The sequence below is a fragment of the Triturus cristatus genome, chromosome 10, assembly GCF_964204655.1.
Source record: "Triturus cristatus chromosome 10, aTriCri1.1, whole genome shotgun sequence".
Lineage (NCBI taxonomy): Eukaryota > Metazoa > Chordata > Amphibia > Caudata > Salamandridae > Triturus > Triturus cristatus.
The window spans coordinates 1,173,492,473-1,173,509,961 of record NC_140593.1 but is presented as its reverse complement, the minus strand read 5'-3'; the positions used below and the strand labels follow the sequence as shown (position 1 = coordinate 1,173,509,961).

The window sequence follows — 17,489 nt, the reverse complement described above, 5'->3', positions numbered from 1 at the left end:
GGCGGTTCATTTTGAGCTCTGAGTTGAGGAGGATTCCCAGGTTGCGTGCATGGTCCATGGAGGTGGGCAGACTTCCGAGGGCGGGTGGGGCCACCAGGTGTCGTTCCGGCGTTGGGGTTTGGGCCCATGATGAGTTTTTATTATTATTAGTATTATTATTATTATTATGTTTCTTATATAGCGCCTGAATCGACCCCCGAAGGGGTATCTCCGCGCTTGCCTTGGGAACCCGTCCTGGCTTTTTCCCTGTGAGATAGCCCCTACAGGGCATCCCCAAGGTGAAAGTCAGGCATCCCGCCGCAGGGGGCCGTTGTGGAGATTAAGCAAGCTTAATGCCCAGAGTTGCAGAGTGTGAACCCATGATTAGGTCAGGCACCGAAGCGAGAATTATCGAGTCCATGGACATTTTGAGCTCAAGACCCTGCCGCGTCGGGAATTGAACCCTGGTCCCGGGTCTGACCTCTGCTTCAGGGTCTGCCTGCTCTAACCAGTGAGCCACACTTCTCCACTATAGGGTCCAAGAGGGAAGGGGGGGAGTCTGACCCACTGCGTTCTGCCAGAGAGGAAGGAGCGGATCCATTAGAGGGCCTTGTCTTGGATCCCTGCGTCGTGGAGTCTGTGCAATAGGGTGCGGTGAGAGACTGTGTCGAACGCCGCTGAGAGGTCGAAGAGAATGAGGGCTGCTGTTTCTCCTTTTGTCCAGTAAGGTGCAGATGTCGTCTGTTGCGGCGAGGAGGGCGGTTTCCGTACTGTTTTTTTCTGAAGCTGGATTGGGATGAGTCGAGGATGTTGTGCTCTTCAATGAATGTGGCGAGTTGGCTGTTGATGGCTTTCTCGGTGACCTTCGCTCGGAACGGGAGCAGGGAGATGGGTCTGTAGTTTTCGAGGTCGGTGGGGTCCGCCGAGGGTTTCTTCAGGAGGGGGTTGATCTCAGTATGTTTCCAGTCATCGGGGAATGAGGTGGTTGCCAGGGTGCGGTTGATGGTGTGGCAGATCATGGATGCGATGGTGGTGGCGGCTCTGTTGAAAATGTGGTGGGGGCAGGGGTCTGCGGGGGCCCCGGAGTGGATTGACTTCATCATCTTTGGTGGTGAGGGCTGTCCAGTTGTCAATCGCTGGCTTAAAGGTGTCGGGGGTGGTTGCTGAGGGTTCAGTTTTGTTGGTTGTCTTTGTCAAAGTTTTTGTAGATGCTCTTGATTTTGTGGTGGAAAAAGGTGCTGAGTTTGTCGCAGAGGTCTTGTGAGGGAGGGATGTCGGTGAACTCGCTGGTGGCTTGGGTGAACTCCTTGATGATGTTGAAGAGTCCTTTGCTGTTGTGTGCATGAGTGGAGATTCTGTCTTCAATCGTTTTTTTTCCTCGTTTTTCTGATGAGTTGGTGGTGGGCGTTGGTGGCAGCTCTGAAATTTTTGTGGGATTCTGTGTATTTGGTGTTCCTCCAGGCCTTTTCGAGGCGGTGGCAAGTGCGTCTGGACTCTCGAAGTTCGGTGGTGAACCATCTAGCTTTGTTGGCGTGGGTGTTGTTTTTTTTCTTGAGGGGGCGCTATGGTGTTAGCGCCATCGGAGATCCATCTGTGCAGGGTTCGGGCTGCGGTGTTGGGGTTGTCGTTTTCCGCGATGGTTGCGGTGGAGTTGAGTGATGAGGTTAGCTGGTCATCTGTGATTCTGGTCCAGTTTCTTTGTGGAAGCAGGTGCTGGTGTCTGTGGATGGTGGGTGTTCTAAAGGTGGAGTGGACGTATCGATGGTCAATCCATGGGAGTTTGATGGTGTGGCTGAAGGTGATGGGAGTTTCCTGTTGTGAAGAGGGGGTCGAGGGTGTGTCCTGCTGAGTGCATGAGTTCGGTTACGATCTGGCGGAGTCCAATGTTGTCGGATGATGTCCAGGAGGGATGTGGTGCTGGGGTCCAGTTGGTTATCGAGGTGGAAGTTGAGGCCTCCCAGTAGGGTGTAGTTGGTGGATGCGATGGCATACGGGGAGATGATGTCAGTTATGGAGTTGGCGAAAAGTCCCCGGGGTCCAGGGGGTCGGTTGATGAGGGTTCCTTTGAGGGTGGAGGTAGGGCTGGCCAGTATATTGAAGTGAAGGTGTTCCATCAGGTCTGTGGGCTCGTCGGGGAGTGTGCTCAGGCGGATGGTGGATTAGTAGACAATGGTGATTCTTCCTCCCGGGCGGGTGGTGCGGTCCTTTCTGGAGATCTAGTTTCCATGGGGAATGGCGATGTCCGGTCCCGAGGTGGTGTTGGTCCGGGGTGGTGCCGTTGAGGAGGTCGCAGATTTTGGTGGTGTTTGTGGAGGGATCGGACATTGAGAACGATGCTTTGCAGGGTCTTCGGTTCGGTTGTGTTCTTGTGGGTGGGTTGTGATGGGTCCGTGGTCTTGGCGGTGCTGCAGGTGTGCCGGCAACGGTGACAGCAAAAGGGTTCGTGGGTGTCAGCTGGTGATGCTAGCTTGCAGTTGTTGTTGCGGCCTGGGTTGAGAGCATGGAGTGCTGCTGGGTCGTAGCTTTGGCGGTGCAGAGATCCAGGGTTCCTGGTGCTGGTCACAGTCGGGTCGCAGACAGCAGCTGATGGGCTTTCCTTTTGCGCGCCGGCAGCGCAGCCGTGCAGCGACCATCATTAAGTAGGGGTCGGGGAGGGCTGGACAGCTGGGAGGCGGGAGCGGGGAGGGGAGCTGGATTGGGAAGCGGTTGCACTGGTCTTTCTGGGGGAGAGTGGCTGCTGGGGCAGCAGTGGCGGGGGAAAACAGGCTGAAAAAGGCAAAAGGAAACGGGCAAGAAGAGAGAGAAAAGTGCAAATATGGCAGCAAAAGTGCAAGAAAGAGTGGAGGAAAGACAGAGGACACAGAAGGAGAGTGAAAGGGGGAGATTGAGATAGAAGAAGAGTGAAGGGGGGAGCTTGAAATGAGGGGAAAACAGAAAACGGAGGAAATACCCAGAAGAAGAGAAAGGGGAGATAGACGTGAGGGGAAAAAAACGAGTGAAAAAGGAGAGACATAAACTTATAATTGAATTTCCCCCATAAGGAGAGATATTTGAATATGCTTTGATACCTATTCAAGTGATCGATAGAATTAGAAGTAAGTTAATTGTATTTTTTAAATTACATAAATTAAACTTTTACATAAACAACATTGTTAATTAAATGTGTTTATATATTTTTTAACATGTTAAAATAAATACCAATATTCTTAACTATTTTTAAATTTCATTTCATTTTATTATCTCCCCCCCCCTCCCCCCCCCCCCCCCCCCCCCCCCCCCATGGGATGGTGTTGCAGTCCCAGTGGCTGTGTGTGGGGCTGGACTAACCACTAATTTAGCAGTAGTAACAGGCACTCATATATTGAACCCCACCGCTTATTTCACTTTTGAATAACTTTACACTCTGATTTGGTCAATAGTCAAAGTGATAAGCTTACTCAAATGTGCAAATTACTGAACTGTAACTTACCTTAGTGAATCAACTTTTTTACTCACCCTGACTAGCTATGAAGAAAGTGCCACATATACAGACAACTAGCTGAAAGGTGTGTATGTATGTATGTGTATGTGTGTTATTAGTTTTATTGGTTGGTATGAGCATTTGTGTCTGCCTGCATTCTCTCTCTGGTCACAATGAAACTTCAGAGTTCTGCCATTAAGTGGTGTCTGATTGCCCACTCTTAATTTTTAGGTTGCATTTCTGATTGATAGCCAATCCTGCAAATATAGTTTAAATTCTTTGGCAGAGGAACCTGGCTCATTGCACTTTTTTAAATTTTATTTTTATTTGACTTGTTGGAGTTAGATCAGTGAGACTAAAGTGGGTGGAGTAATTTGATGTTTTTTTCCAGGCATTGATGAACATGCATCCAGTTTGGGCATTAATTGTGTCTTGAGTCTTTTTTCTTTTTTCTTATGGTTTAACATTCAGTGTGGGTATTACGTCAGACTGAGCAAGAAAACATATCGGGGTAAGTAAAATTATATAATGAACACTGGATTTAGGCTGTTTTGGGTGGGGAGCGGATCATTGCCCGATGGTTTCCAGTGATCAGCACCACTCTAAAGACAGTCACCACACAGTGACGCTGTTTTTCCAATTTTGAGCTAAGTACAACAATGTTTAATAATTCAATATACATTAAAAGTGAATAATTCCTATTGTCCATGCCATTGTTATGGTATTAGGTGGCCTGGAATATTCTCTGGGCTGTACTTGTCGTAGCAGGTATCGGGCGTTTGCTTGGGAGTCTGGAAGGGTCGGGCCAGTTTTGGAGAGGTGGGGGCCAGTTTTGTGGCGATGCTGCAATATCTACCCCAGTAACAAAAGCAGCACTACTGGTGGTGGCGGTTTCGTTAATGAGCAGTGCTTCATGCTTGTACACCCTCTCCACCCCCCCACTCTTCTCCCTCAGGGTGGGGGCCTGCCCATAAAAAATTGCCAGGGCAGCTTAGACTTGGCAGTCCACCCCGGAATAATCTGAATTTCTACTCTTGTAGGGGTGCAATGGTTAGTAGTGGTGTTGGTACCGTCATTCATTGGCAGTGCTGGCTGGGACAATGGGTGGTAAGAGACTGATGAATCTAGGTATTGGAGCATTTTCTAAATCACTGACAGACTCCTGATTATCAGTGCAGTTTCTCAATAATGATTGTATTGTTAAATGTCTTAGCGATAATTTATGAAAGGTGTGAGAATTAATGTTTGATGTAGTTGGTGGTCCAGATTTTGAGGAGAAAATCTGGTTGATGAATCTTGAATTTGTTCCACAGGGCTCTGCAAAGGGGGCTTGCTGTTAAGCGACGCCGTCGAACATCAAAATGGTATGTTTCAATTCTCTCTGCCTGTAATGATCATCTCTCCTCCTTTTTCCTCCCCATCTCCCACACTTCCCGCTTCAAGCCAGAAAACAAAATCATGAGCTTATTTGTTGTGCAGCTCATCACAAAGTGCATGTAGCGAATGGCTTATGGTTCATATTGCCGCCTTTTTTTTTTTTTCTAAGGTGGGCATTTACAGCTTAAATGTTTGCACGATTCAAATGTTTTGACTACCTTCATATGTGTTTCCATGGGATTTGCCACTTTCCTTCTCAACCGCCCCTCCTACTCCCAACTTGCCAGACCTTATTTTGACTAGTATTCTATACCCTACAAATGGTGTAGTTGTCTTTGTGTCCGCATTTCTTGCTCTGCAAGCACCATAATCTCATCACCATGTGGGATCATTGAACGCTCGAACACAGCATCCCTCAGAGCTGGTACCTTGCAAATACCAGAATCTTGTTTTCTTACACCTGGGACATCCCTTAATTCATTCAGTGTACATTCTGAAAGATCTGGTAACACCTGTTCAGTTTTTTATTGTTTGTGTTGATACAACTTCGGGGTCTCTAGGTGTGACTCTTTTTGGGAGGGAGGGGATGAAGCAAACACTGGGCCACAGATGCAATTGGGGGAGCCATCTGCGAAGGTCAAATGCAAAGTGTGTAGATATGTGTGCGTGTGTATATATAACTAGTGTGTGTGTGCGTGTGTGTATATATAGCTGCACATTTACACACACACACACACTCCTGGGGCGGAAGTAAACATTTAAAGCAAACATTGGCTTCTGGTTGCCTCAAACATTACTTTGCATTGAAGCTTGATGGTCAAATACATTTGTTTGGCAAGGTGTTGTCTGTTTTTTGTTTTCAGTATTGCCTCCTTGCTCCTTCAGCATCTGCATTGGTGCACCCCTTCTTCTACCCCTTGCACCCAAACCGAAGCCACTACTATGGGTGTATGCTGTTTCTCACAAATGCAATTTTAACTCTCTGCCATTCGTAGCCTTTGGGAATAGGACAGTAGGGAAGTGGCCTTAAAGTATTGAAACAAAATGTAATCTGATTTTATAATTATTTTTCAGGTAATGACAAGGGGTCTAGGAGCTCTGGAAGTATTCCTCGATACTGAGGAAGGGGCAGCCTTCATAACTGACAATGACATGTATATGAGCTGCAATGGAGATTTATCCTGTAGTGTTATCCATACAGTGGAGCAGAAAGACCCCTCTTGCAAGTTCCAACTGTCCCTGGTGCCCTCCGGCAAGGTTCTTTTGCAGGACTACAGAGGCTTGTATCTGAGCTCTGTCCCACCCAATGGTGTCTGCTTTCTGGAGCCAGACTGCCCTGCTGCTGATGCATTGTGTGAATTTGAGCCCTACTATGAAGATGAGAAAGTAGCCCTCAAGGCTGCTAATGGTATGTTCCTCTGCCGCGTGTTCCATCGATACCATTATATTGAGCCTTCACGACTGAACCCAGATGAGTGCTGCCGCTTCAGGCTTGTGCTTGGAGATCTGCTGTGCCCAGCATTTGAAATTACTGAAGTGGACCTTGGCAGCCTTTCCAAAGTCAAATGTCAAACATGCATTGTAAAGAAGGAAACCTTTGTCAACCGAACAGAGATGCCCCAGAACCATGTCTTCAACTTGACGTGGGAGATGAAAACTGTGGACACGACCACCTGGTCCAGGGCCTGGGGTATGGATTCCAAGAGTACCTTCAACTTTACACTGCTGGGAATTGAAGGCACCGTTTCCTACAATGGCACATACCAGAAGACTGCTCCTTTCAGAAGAAACATCCGAGAGGAAAGGTCTTCCACCGTCAATGTGCTTCCAAACAGGAGAGCCACCGCCCACTTGGTGGTGTCCAAGCAAGAGAATGCAGAGGTGCCATTCACGGCCACTGTGAAAAAGGTGAGGGCAGATGGCAACTCTGTAATCACACATGAGAATGGCAAGTGGAAGGGTCTGGTGTATGACAATGTTACCCTGGAGGTCAAGCAAGAAGATCTACGGGATGAAAACCCCTGTAACATCCTGTAACACCAAAGAGCTGCACTAAGCCTTCTCTCGCATCACATTCCATCATGGCGGACTGCCATTCTTAATTATCTATGTAACATGTTAAGTACTGTAACCAAGATGAAAAAGCATCATTTTATGTCAACCTGTTTTCTACTGTAACCAATAAAGCTGGACAAAACTATCCAATGCCTCTTGGGCTGTGTGAGACTGGCCCTAGACCCCAGCCATCCTCTACACAGAATCCTGAATTGTAGGTCAGATGGCATTTGTAGTACATAAATATTTGTTAACACTCACTCTCCTTTATTTACATTAATGTTCAAAACTTGAGTGTCTGTATGTGGAAGGAATGCACTAGATTGTGGATTACTACAATTTGGACAACACATTATTTTTACTATTCTCGCTCATCCACTATTACCTTTTAAAAGGAATGTGTTCTCTTCTTACAGGTACAAGTATCGCAGAGCCTCATTTGTTCTTGAGCTTCTGCCTCAGATGTTCTCTATCTTTTACCCCCTTGACAAGGACAATGAAATGGGTTTAGAACAACATGCACAGTTTAAGAAAGGAGGTTTGAGGTTCTACAAAGTGGTTACCGTTATGACAATTCTTCGCGGGTCTTGCATCTTATTTGATTTATGTAAGATGAGAGGGTTGTAATTGGGGACTAGGCATGGATGTTATTAATGGTTGTTGGGATGTTTTTTAGAGACTTATAAATTCTGTAAGTAAACCTTAAAAAATGACTTGATAATTGAATGTCTTATTTTGTTTCTTAACCTCATGTGGACATCTGCTGAACCAGTTTTTGTTGGCCTTTAGCACCCTGTGCACTTTTTCCCTGCTAATCGGTGGTAAAGTATTTCTGCTGTTGCTTGAAAACATGGTAAAGTTGGTTTACATCTTAGTGCTATATTAAATTTACTTGTAAGTCCCAAGTACATGGTATTCAATGTACCCAGGGCCTGTAAATTAAATGCAACTAGTGGGCTGCAGCATGTATTGTACCACCCACTAAAGTAGTTCTGTCAACGTGTCAGGCCTGCCACTGCAACCTGTAGCACGGTTTTACTATACCATTTTGATCTGGTACAATTATCCTTTTGCCAGGCCTAAATCTTTTTTTCAATACTTATGTGTCCACTAAAATATTACCTAAATGCTCATAGGGCACGGTGCCTTGTCCTTTAAAAAACAAACTGGATTTTAAGCTACTATTCAGGAAATGGCTTTTTTATTGTTAGAAAGTTTGCCTTTTTCTGCCAAAACCAAATGTGTTTTAAGGTCTTCATCCTGTGTCATATAACAGTGAATAGCCCACCTGTTTTAGGATTGTGTGTTTCTCCAGACACAGAGACAAAAGAGACCTATGTTTGAGGGGAGATGGCCTTCTGACAAGTTGTTGTGGCAGGAGATGTGCCTAGCCCCGATTACGCTTGAAAGGTCCCTGCAGCACACACAAGGGAACCTGACACCACAGTTTGGAGCCAGACCAAGGAGAAGGGGGAAGAACTGAGCAGAACCAGTTTTGGGGTTGGTCAGGGAGTTCTCCCACACAAAGGCTTGCACCAGGTATGTAAGTGGAACATTTAGAATCTCTCACCAGAACACTCCTGGACCTGTCTAAGTGACGATTGGCTCTTCGTGCGACAGCAACACCATCAGCATTGCTCATAGAACCTCCACCCCAAAGGCCCCTTATAGTGGTCAGGCTTGCTGTGTACTGTATGGGGCTGGGCTCCCAAAATTTTCCAAGGCTGCTTCGAGTTCCCAGTTTGGCTTTGGTTTGTCCAAGGGCTATCTAATGACATGGAGCCTTCTTCAACCACAACCTGCTTCCTTGCTCTACTGAGGATTTTTGACTTCTATCACAGGGACTAAATCTATAGGTAAAAGTTCTCACAGGCTAGAACCGGGATCCTGTACATGACCCATGCTGCATTGTGGTCGAACTTAACTTGGTTGTCATTTAATGCTTTTTGGTGCTATTGTTGAATTTAAACCTTAAAAATTCCTACCATTTCTATGGATTACATTTATCATATTTATTTTTTAAACTTACTCTTTGTCTAAATTGGTTTGGGATTTTTCTTGTGTTGTATTTTGACGCTATTACTGTTTGAGTATTGTATCAATCATTTATACATTGCCTCTAAGTCAAACCTCTCTACTGTGTGCCATAGCTACTATGGAATTGAGCTCAGGTTAATTTAGAGACTTTAAGTGGTCACCTAGACTCTGATTGTGGTGATTTGAGGTAGTTACTTTCTTCATAGCAAAAGACCCTGTCATTAATAGTGACCGTACACTGCCAAATGCTGGGACCCTTTAAATAGATGCAAATGTAAATCAGAGTAACTACGCACTACCACTATGTGTAAAAGTTATATAGCAATTGGGTAACCCGATAGACCACTGGACTCGGGGAAAATATGGTACAAAAGTTAATGTCACAGTAGAAAACAGTCAAACCACATACAAATACAGAAACATTCTTTGTTAACAGATCAAATTTAGAAATCACCATTAAATTATACCAACTAAGGTTGTGATTGTATTTCATCACAAAACAGGAGATAAACAATTTATAAAGCACAATGTAGTTAATGTTTAGGCAATTCTTGAAAGAACAGGTGCACAAAGGATAGGGTGGCAAGTGCATGGGAGGGATTTGTGATGCTGATGTGAAGAGGGAAGGTAGTGCTCAAATATACACCAGCAATCAATATTTAAAACCTAACCAACCAGATGACTGGCCTGCACACGTGACAAATCATAACATAGTTGATGCAGATATCAAATCTCTGTAATCCATGTTTGACAATAAAGCAAACAACTATCAACGTTTCGACCGCTATAGAGAACAGGAAACTGTGCACCTTGGGGGTGGGGTCTTCATCAGGACTGAGGTGAGGGAAAATGGGAGGCACCTACGGACAATGGGATGAGGTTAGTGAGGTGATGTATCCATGGTGAGCATATCGATAGGTTATCATTTGTAAGATTATATACCAATAAGCAGCAAGATCACTTCAGGCTGAAGTTATGGAAGCTGGGCCTCATGGGCTCCTACAGAAGGAAAGGGAGACCGAGACAAAACCACTAGGATATGAATTACATACTAGCAGAAGGAGGAGTATATAAGCAGAGCCAAGGCTCACTCGAACTTACTCAGAATGTTTGTTGGTGTTCGTGGATTAGATTGCAAAGGCCACGGTTGATTAGTAACCTGTGGCTAAAAGGAAATGAAAGTCTCAACAGAAAAATCTTTGTAACTCAACATACCTACAGACAAAAATGTTACACGTGCCACAAAATGACTAGGGTTGTGTAAAACTATGAGGTACTGTCAATGGGGGGTGCTAACCACCGTTTTACTGAGCTAACTTAATTAGTGTGCGAAAAAAGCTCTGTACCTTTTGCAGCAGATACTGTTAAGTTACCAATAAATCAGATGTTTATATTCAATTGTAAAGGTCAGGCGTGTCAAAAGCATAAAATTAAAATGTCTAAGGGCAATGTGAAGCTTTGAATGGCCTTAAAAATAACCTTTATGGTTGTGATCAAACCTGCCGATAAGGGCGGGGCCATTGTGGTCCGCGACATTGATGCATACAAATGAGAGATTTACTCAAAACTGCGAGATCAGGTCAGCTATGCTAAATTGAATTACAACCTGACAAAGATGATCAGTACTATGATCTTACGGACTACTGAAATAGGCAAGGAGGCCGTTTTTTTTATTGGCTCTGGAATTTCAATACCTAAGCCAAAAACAGCCCTGTTTGCCTACTGTCTACACCTTACCCCAGGTCCACAAAAATTTGGAACAACGCCACTACCGGAAAAGACCGAGTCCTACCTTCGTGACACCATGCAGGTGATCAATTTGGTTGATGGCATGCCTTAAGATCCTGAATCCCAAATCTTGGTTACATTGGATATCGTCTTGTTGTATACGAGTATCCCCCAATGCCATGCCCTTGAGGTCATTCAAAAATCTTTGAACAGAAGACCGCTACCTGCTTTAGTCCCAAAGGAATTTATTCTATGTAGTGATCAAGTCCATTCAGTTCAGATGATTCAAGGAGGTTTTATTGAAGATGGTACAAGATCACAGTGATACCATAAGTAGATGAGATCAAGACTAGCAAGACCCCACCAGGAGCAGCCAGCAGGCAGCTCAGCCCAGTCAACCGTCTTTACTCCCTACAGATTCCCAACATTCTGACAGCATCATCACATCAACATTCCACTGGTGGTAGAATGGCATTGCATTAGCAGGATATAACATATCCCCCTTTCTTATACGGGAAAACAAAAGGAAGATGAGGGAAAAATAAGGCTGATTCCCCATCTAAACACCATTATCGTTATGCAATGACAAAAATGTAATGCAAAGATAACCGTGCAACAATAGCAATAAAAATACAATATAACCGGAACATACTTGGCAATGAAAGCTGAAAATCCACTCAAATATGGTAAAAACGTAAGCTAAATATGTGAACTAGAATGCATGGGTGAGAATCCATGACTAATCTCTTGGGAAAGAGATGCGTTGTCCACAAAACTGGGAACACTCCCCATACACATTCTAAGTGTAAGGACAAACTTTGTGTGGAAAACCCACACTGTGCACTGTAGAAATGTAACTGTTAAACAGCACATATGAGTAGGTACTCATGACATATTCCAAACAATAAACTGAATATTTGGGTAAGAACCTGTGCTAATGCAAAAGGACTGTGACCTTTGCATGAGAACTGACAGTCTATGGGTGGGAACCCATTTACTTAATGCAAAGGGGCTACACCCTTGCATAGCTCCCAGGAGGGAGGTAGAACAGAGTTGTGTACAAAAGAAATACACACCCTATGTAGGGTAAACGGTTTAAAACGAGAGGTGTCCGTGTATGGACAACTTGTGTGGAGCTTTCACACTGTGCACTAAAACAACGTGAACGTTAGCTTTTCGTGTAGGAACCCAAAATAAATGGGTAGAAACCCAAGACTTATGTCTTAGGAAAGAGATGCATAAAAGATGCAAGAAGACTGGAACCTATGCATAATTGCCTTGAAACAACACAATTAAACATAGAACAAAGGGCAAGAGTACTAAGATAATGCATCAAAAGTGACATACCAGTATGCATAAAATTCAAAATAAACAGACATTGTTACATTTTAAACATACTCCTAGCTTGCGTAAGTCAGGTGTATACAGAGATAACATTGCTGCCAACGTAGATGTGACTGTGTGCGAGAAAATGGTACCAATAAACATTTGAATGCCAACAAACTGCACCGTAAAAGAAGTAAAATGTTATAGTCACTTGTGTGCCTGTCACTGGGAAATGTATAGGCAGGCAGGTGTAACACAAGGAGCCCCCCCTCCCCCCCCTCCAAATAACAAGGCTGCAGGCAGGAGGCAGTAAATATGGTCACCGTACATTTGTTCCAGAATACACCGTTCCAGGAGACTTGAGGCAAACTGATGCAATAAGGCAGGAGGTCTATTGTACCATTGAGATGCAGTGGAGAAATATGTTAAACTGAAGAGGCACTACACACGTCGAGTGCAATAAAGTTCATTTCTGAGGGGAAAAAACGTGACTGGCAAAGGACGCAAAGGAGGAACAGAGTGACTCCAGAGAAGAAATTCTGCCTCCAACCGCAAGATAGCAGTAAGTAACGTGGTATTGTTCTGGATGGCTCTAGGCACGTAGAAGCTCGCAGGCATCCAGAGAAGGCAATGTAGAACGATAGACGTCACAAGGACATGAAGGCAGCAAGAAGACAAAGAGCACACGCAGGATATGTGTGCATATGAGTAAATATTTAAAATTTGATAATGACGATTCAACTGTTTTTAAGGTTAAAAATGGCAATGGCACATAAAAACCCCTTCAAATTCAATATAGGAAACTACCAAAACAGAAATTTATAAATTACTCACGGCCATCTGTACAATTCATCAAATTTGGCATGCTGGCCCTTTCTGTCCCATAATCTGTGAAGCGCAACTTGAGCTATTACATTTCAAGCCCGTTGTGATCAGGTATCCTTTTTAAAAAAAAATATTGAACCATCACGGACACGTTAAATTTAACGGTGATAGATTCCTGGCACCATGCAGATAAAAGAACTGACGATCGTATGTGCCGATGACTTTGATGACTCTCGGGTGCAAATAAAGTAACCTCCAGTAGGTGGCAGCAACCAACCACTAATTTCCGCTGATAAAATCAGTCAGGGCAAACCAGCGCAGAGAAACTGCTCACCCAAGCTTATGAAAAGCTCTGTTGTGCCTGAGAGGGTTGTCGCTCGGGAGACTGCCGGACAGAAACTGCAATCCAAGTGACAGCGAAAGACAGCAGAGTCTTTGGTAGTGGTATAAAGTACACACGCAGGATGTCCAAAGAAAATAACATTGCTAGTCTAAAAGCACAGCATACAGCACTCTTCCTCAAGAGCATAGGACAGAGACATTGGGAGGCTTGGAGAGCGTCCGGCTTACCTTCAGTGAAAGCACAGCACAGGACACCGGGAATGAAGAATGACAGGCTTACCCCCCACCATACTGAAGGCACAGCACAGCACAGGACGCAGACACAGCACAAGATGCAGTAGTTGATAGACCCAGATGTTGGCAGGCTTGAAGAGTGCCAGGCTTACCCTCCCTGAAGGCACAGCACAAGATGCGCAGAGATAGTGGGGAGTAGACGTCCAAGTGTGAATGGGTAGCTCCTGTAGTAGCACTTCCCCAGACTCAAATGGCAGGTTGCAGTGGGCGACCAATGGGAGGTCCCTGGTGGGGTCGAGGATGCCAGTTGAAGGTAGATGTTAAGCTTGAGAGACTGTAGAATCTGTAGATTGAGTTGCTTGAAGTTTGATTAGGTGAAAGATGTAGGTTCTTTTGAACATCGTCACCAAAATTCTGTAGTGATCAAGTCCATTCAGTTCAGATGATTCAAGGAAGAGTTATTGAAGATGGTACAAGATCACCGGGAGAAAATAAGTAGGTAAGATCAAGACTAGACCCCACCAGGAGCAGGCAGCTCAGCCCAGTCAACTGTCATTACTCTCTACAGATTCCCAACATTCTGACAGCATCCTCACATTAACATTCCACTGGTGGTAGAATGGCATTGCATTAGCAGGATATAACATTCTACAACAGCTTGAAATAGCTATGACACAAAACTTCTTCTATTTCCAGGGGCACCACTTCATGCAGACTAAGGGAGTTGCGATGGGGGCAAGCTTCGCCCCAGATTTGGCTATCCTGTACAGGGATAATTTTGAAGAATATTTTGTTTACAACAATCTGAACCCCTATCGACACCAGGTAACATATTGGAAGCATTACATAGATGAAATCTTCATGATTTGGACTGGCAATGACTGAACTCCGATCTTTCTTTGGCTGGTAAATCACCGGACATCCAGTTTACCATTCACATGGATAAACGGACCGTTGACTGGATATATCAATCAAAGCTGCTCGCCTTTGCCTGTACATCACGTTATTCCAGAAACCTACAGAGCGGAACACCCTACTAAGATATGGTAGCCACCATCCACGGGAATTACGTGACCATTTGCCTCTCGGGCAATTCCTGAGGATCAGACGGAATTGTACATGAAAGGAAGACTTCTTCGCAGAATCAGATGACCTTATCAACAGACTGATAGAATGAGGATACACCAGGCGAATGGTCCAGCGAGCCAGAAAACTGCCTTGGCACAACCAGAGGGAATCACTCCTAACACTGAAAGAACGTCCTAGTGACCATCTAGACAGATTGATTTGTGTGACAACCTTCAACACAAGGAGTAATGAAATCAGGCAAATTGTTAACAAACACTGGCAATTGGTTGCAGACTATCTGCAGTTACCAACCCCCCATGCATTCTTTTAAGAAGGGTAAGAATGTCCGTGACCATGTGGTCAGGTCATTCCTTGAGCCCACGCCCTAACCAACCATTCAATCTATGTGGCAACGGGTCATCACAAATGTGGTAACTGTAAGGCATGTGGCATGACAATTGAGACGAAACAGTTTAACTGCAACAACTGCTCAACTGATCTGAAATAGCTGTAACACAACCAATGTAATTTATGCCATTCTGTGTCCCTGTGACAAAGTCTATTTAGGCCAAACGACTCAGAAGGTAAACGCACGTATACTGCACGTATACTGCACATATACAACATTCACAGGCTCAACTACGAAGACACCTCTGGTAGAAACAGAAGATCCTAAGATTGGAAAAAGCATGTTGCCACATTTTTATGATTTTACCCCAGTCACTGTCTCAGATACTTTTAACCTTCTGATGAAAGCAAAATGGGGGTCACCCTCTGATCCGTGCCCACCCTCTATATTAATGCTAGCACCTGAACCAGTCACTATATCTCCGACGTCCATCATTAATGCTATGTTTGTGGAAGGTTATTTCCCCAAAGTATGGAAAAGTGCATCGCAGAAACAATAATGAATACCCAACTCAGTTGGTTTTTGGAGGAAGGGCAGGTGCTGGATCCCACCCAGTATCGTTTCCGGGGGGAACACAGCACGGAGTCCGCACTTCTTAAATCCACTGAAGAAATCAGGACCACATTGGACCAGGGAGGAAAAGCTGCTATGATTATGCTGGACCTCTCTGCTGCCTTTGATATGGTCCACCATGTTTTACTGATAGACCGGCTATAAGAGATTGGAGTAAAGGGCACGACCTGGTATTTAGTCAAATCTTTCCTATCCAATAGAGTACAGACAGTCTCCCTCGGAGATTTCACTTCCAAACCCTTCTCACTGCCTTGTGGAGTCCCTCAGGGGTCTCTTTTTAACATTTATGTGTCGCAGTTGGCTCCCCTGATTGAATCCTTCGGGTTCAATCTAACTTCTTACGCTAATGACACCCAAATCGTAGTGTCACTGCAACCAGCTGGAGTACAGGAAATGGTGTCCCTCTTCCATGACTGTATGACAGCTGTAGGTAACTGGATGGCCCAAAATTGCCTGAAACTTAACTCCAGTAAAACGGAGGTGGTACTTTTCGGTAATGATCTAAATTTCTGGACCCCGGCATGGTGGCCGGATTCACTAGATTCCGTTCCATCTCCCACTAGGAAGGTAAAAAACTTAGGAGTCTATATAGACAACAAACCCAGTTTTAAGGATCAAGTGAACGCAGTGGTCTCCGCTACATCCTTCACTCTGAGATCCTGCAAAGAAATTCTGCCGTTCCTGCCGAAAGACAGCCAACAAACATTGATCATGGCTTTAGCCATGTCCAGAGTAGATTACTGTAACAGTTTATATCTAAATATCCAGGAGGGGCTCATGAAAAAACTTGAACTCCTGCAGAATGCAGCTGCCAGACTTCTCACTGGCACCCCAAAATATGCCTCAATTTCGGTTGAAATTAAAAAGCTCCACTGGTTGCCTGTTAAAAAGCGTGTTCTGTTTAAAGCTTTGTGCGTGGTCCACAAAACCCTTCAAGGAAATGGACCCTTTCACTTTAAACAATGTTCCCGCTGGTATGCACCTAGATCACTGTGATCCTCAGAAGCTAAATTAGTCTGAGTGCCCTTTGTAAAAAAAAAAAAAGTTAACTGGGGTGGCAGAAGCTTTGTGGTAGGTGCAGCCAAAGCATGGAATGACATCCCTTTGCCTCTTGGATGCATGACCAATCCTCTGGACTTCAGGGAGGCCTTGAAAACTTGGATTTTGACTGCATAATGACTATTCACTTCTCCTTCAGCGTTCAGGCCACTGCAGGACATCAAGCAGAATAGCATTTGCATTTATTTACCTTTATTGAATAATCAAAATGTTTCAGCATGACTTCTCGAAGTCATCACCCCCCAAGCGATAAGTCGTACAACCTTCCTTTCAGAAAAAAACGTGCCTGAGGTGCACGCCACTTCCTGAGTATTTAACTAGTGAGTCAGACATGGCCACGTTTTTAGCTGCCAAACCGGTTCCTGTCAGCAGCCCTCGGGTATATTCCCACGCCTGGTGTTTGTGCCTCATTTAGCGATTTGACCCTGTGAAGCACAGAGCTTCCTGTAACACGCATTTCATAGCTGTTACTTTTTTGATCCTCGAAAGCAGTCTGCTTTTAACCTTTGTTTGAAACGCGCTGTAAATCTTAAGCTAACTCCCACAGGATCAAGATTATGCCTGGTGTTTATTATTGCTTTAGCCCTGGGCGCTACCTATTGAACGTTCCCTTTAGACTTTATTTCATTTTTTGACACTTTCCTGACCTTTACAACTGAATATAAACATCTGATGTATTGGTATCTTAACAGCATCTGCTTCAGACGCGCGGAGCTTTTTTCACACTCTAATTAATTTAGCTTAGTAAAACGGTGGTTAGCACACCCCCATTGACAGTACCTCGTAGTTTTACACAACCCTAGTCATTTTGTGGCACGTGTAACATTTTTGTCTGTAGGTATGTTACGTTACAAAGGTTTTTCTGACGTGGCTTTCATTTCCTTTTAGCCACAGGTTACTAATCAACCGTGGCCTTCGTAATCTAACCCACGAACACTGACGAACATTCTGAGTAAGTTCGTGTGAGCCTTGGCTCTGCTTATATACTCCTCCTTCTGCTAGTATGAAATTCATATC

The 17,489-nt window shown here is 44.6% G+C and overlaps 1 protein-coding gene across 4 annotated transcripts in view; it reads left to right on the top strand.

Annotated features, from left to right (window-relative positions):
* Positions 1-7,584, top strand: part of LOC146796902 (uncharacterized) — a 59,989-nt gene extending 52,405 nt beyond the window's left edge. For all 4 annotated transcript variants that reach the window (XM_085630256.1, XM_085630254.1, XM_085630255.1 and 1 more), the window contains exons 2-3: positions 4,753-4,803; positions 5,891-7,584. In XM_085630256.1, coding sequence (XP_085486382.1) covers positions 4,801-4,803; positions 5,891-6,853 — 966 coding nt within the window. In that variant the 5' untranslated portion in view covers positions 4,753-4,800 and the 3' untranslated portion in view covers positions 6,854-7,584. The remainder of the gene's footprint in view (positions 1-4,752; positions 4,804-5,890) is intronic.
* The last annotated feature ends 9,905 nt before the right edge of the window (positions 7,585-17,489 follow it).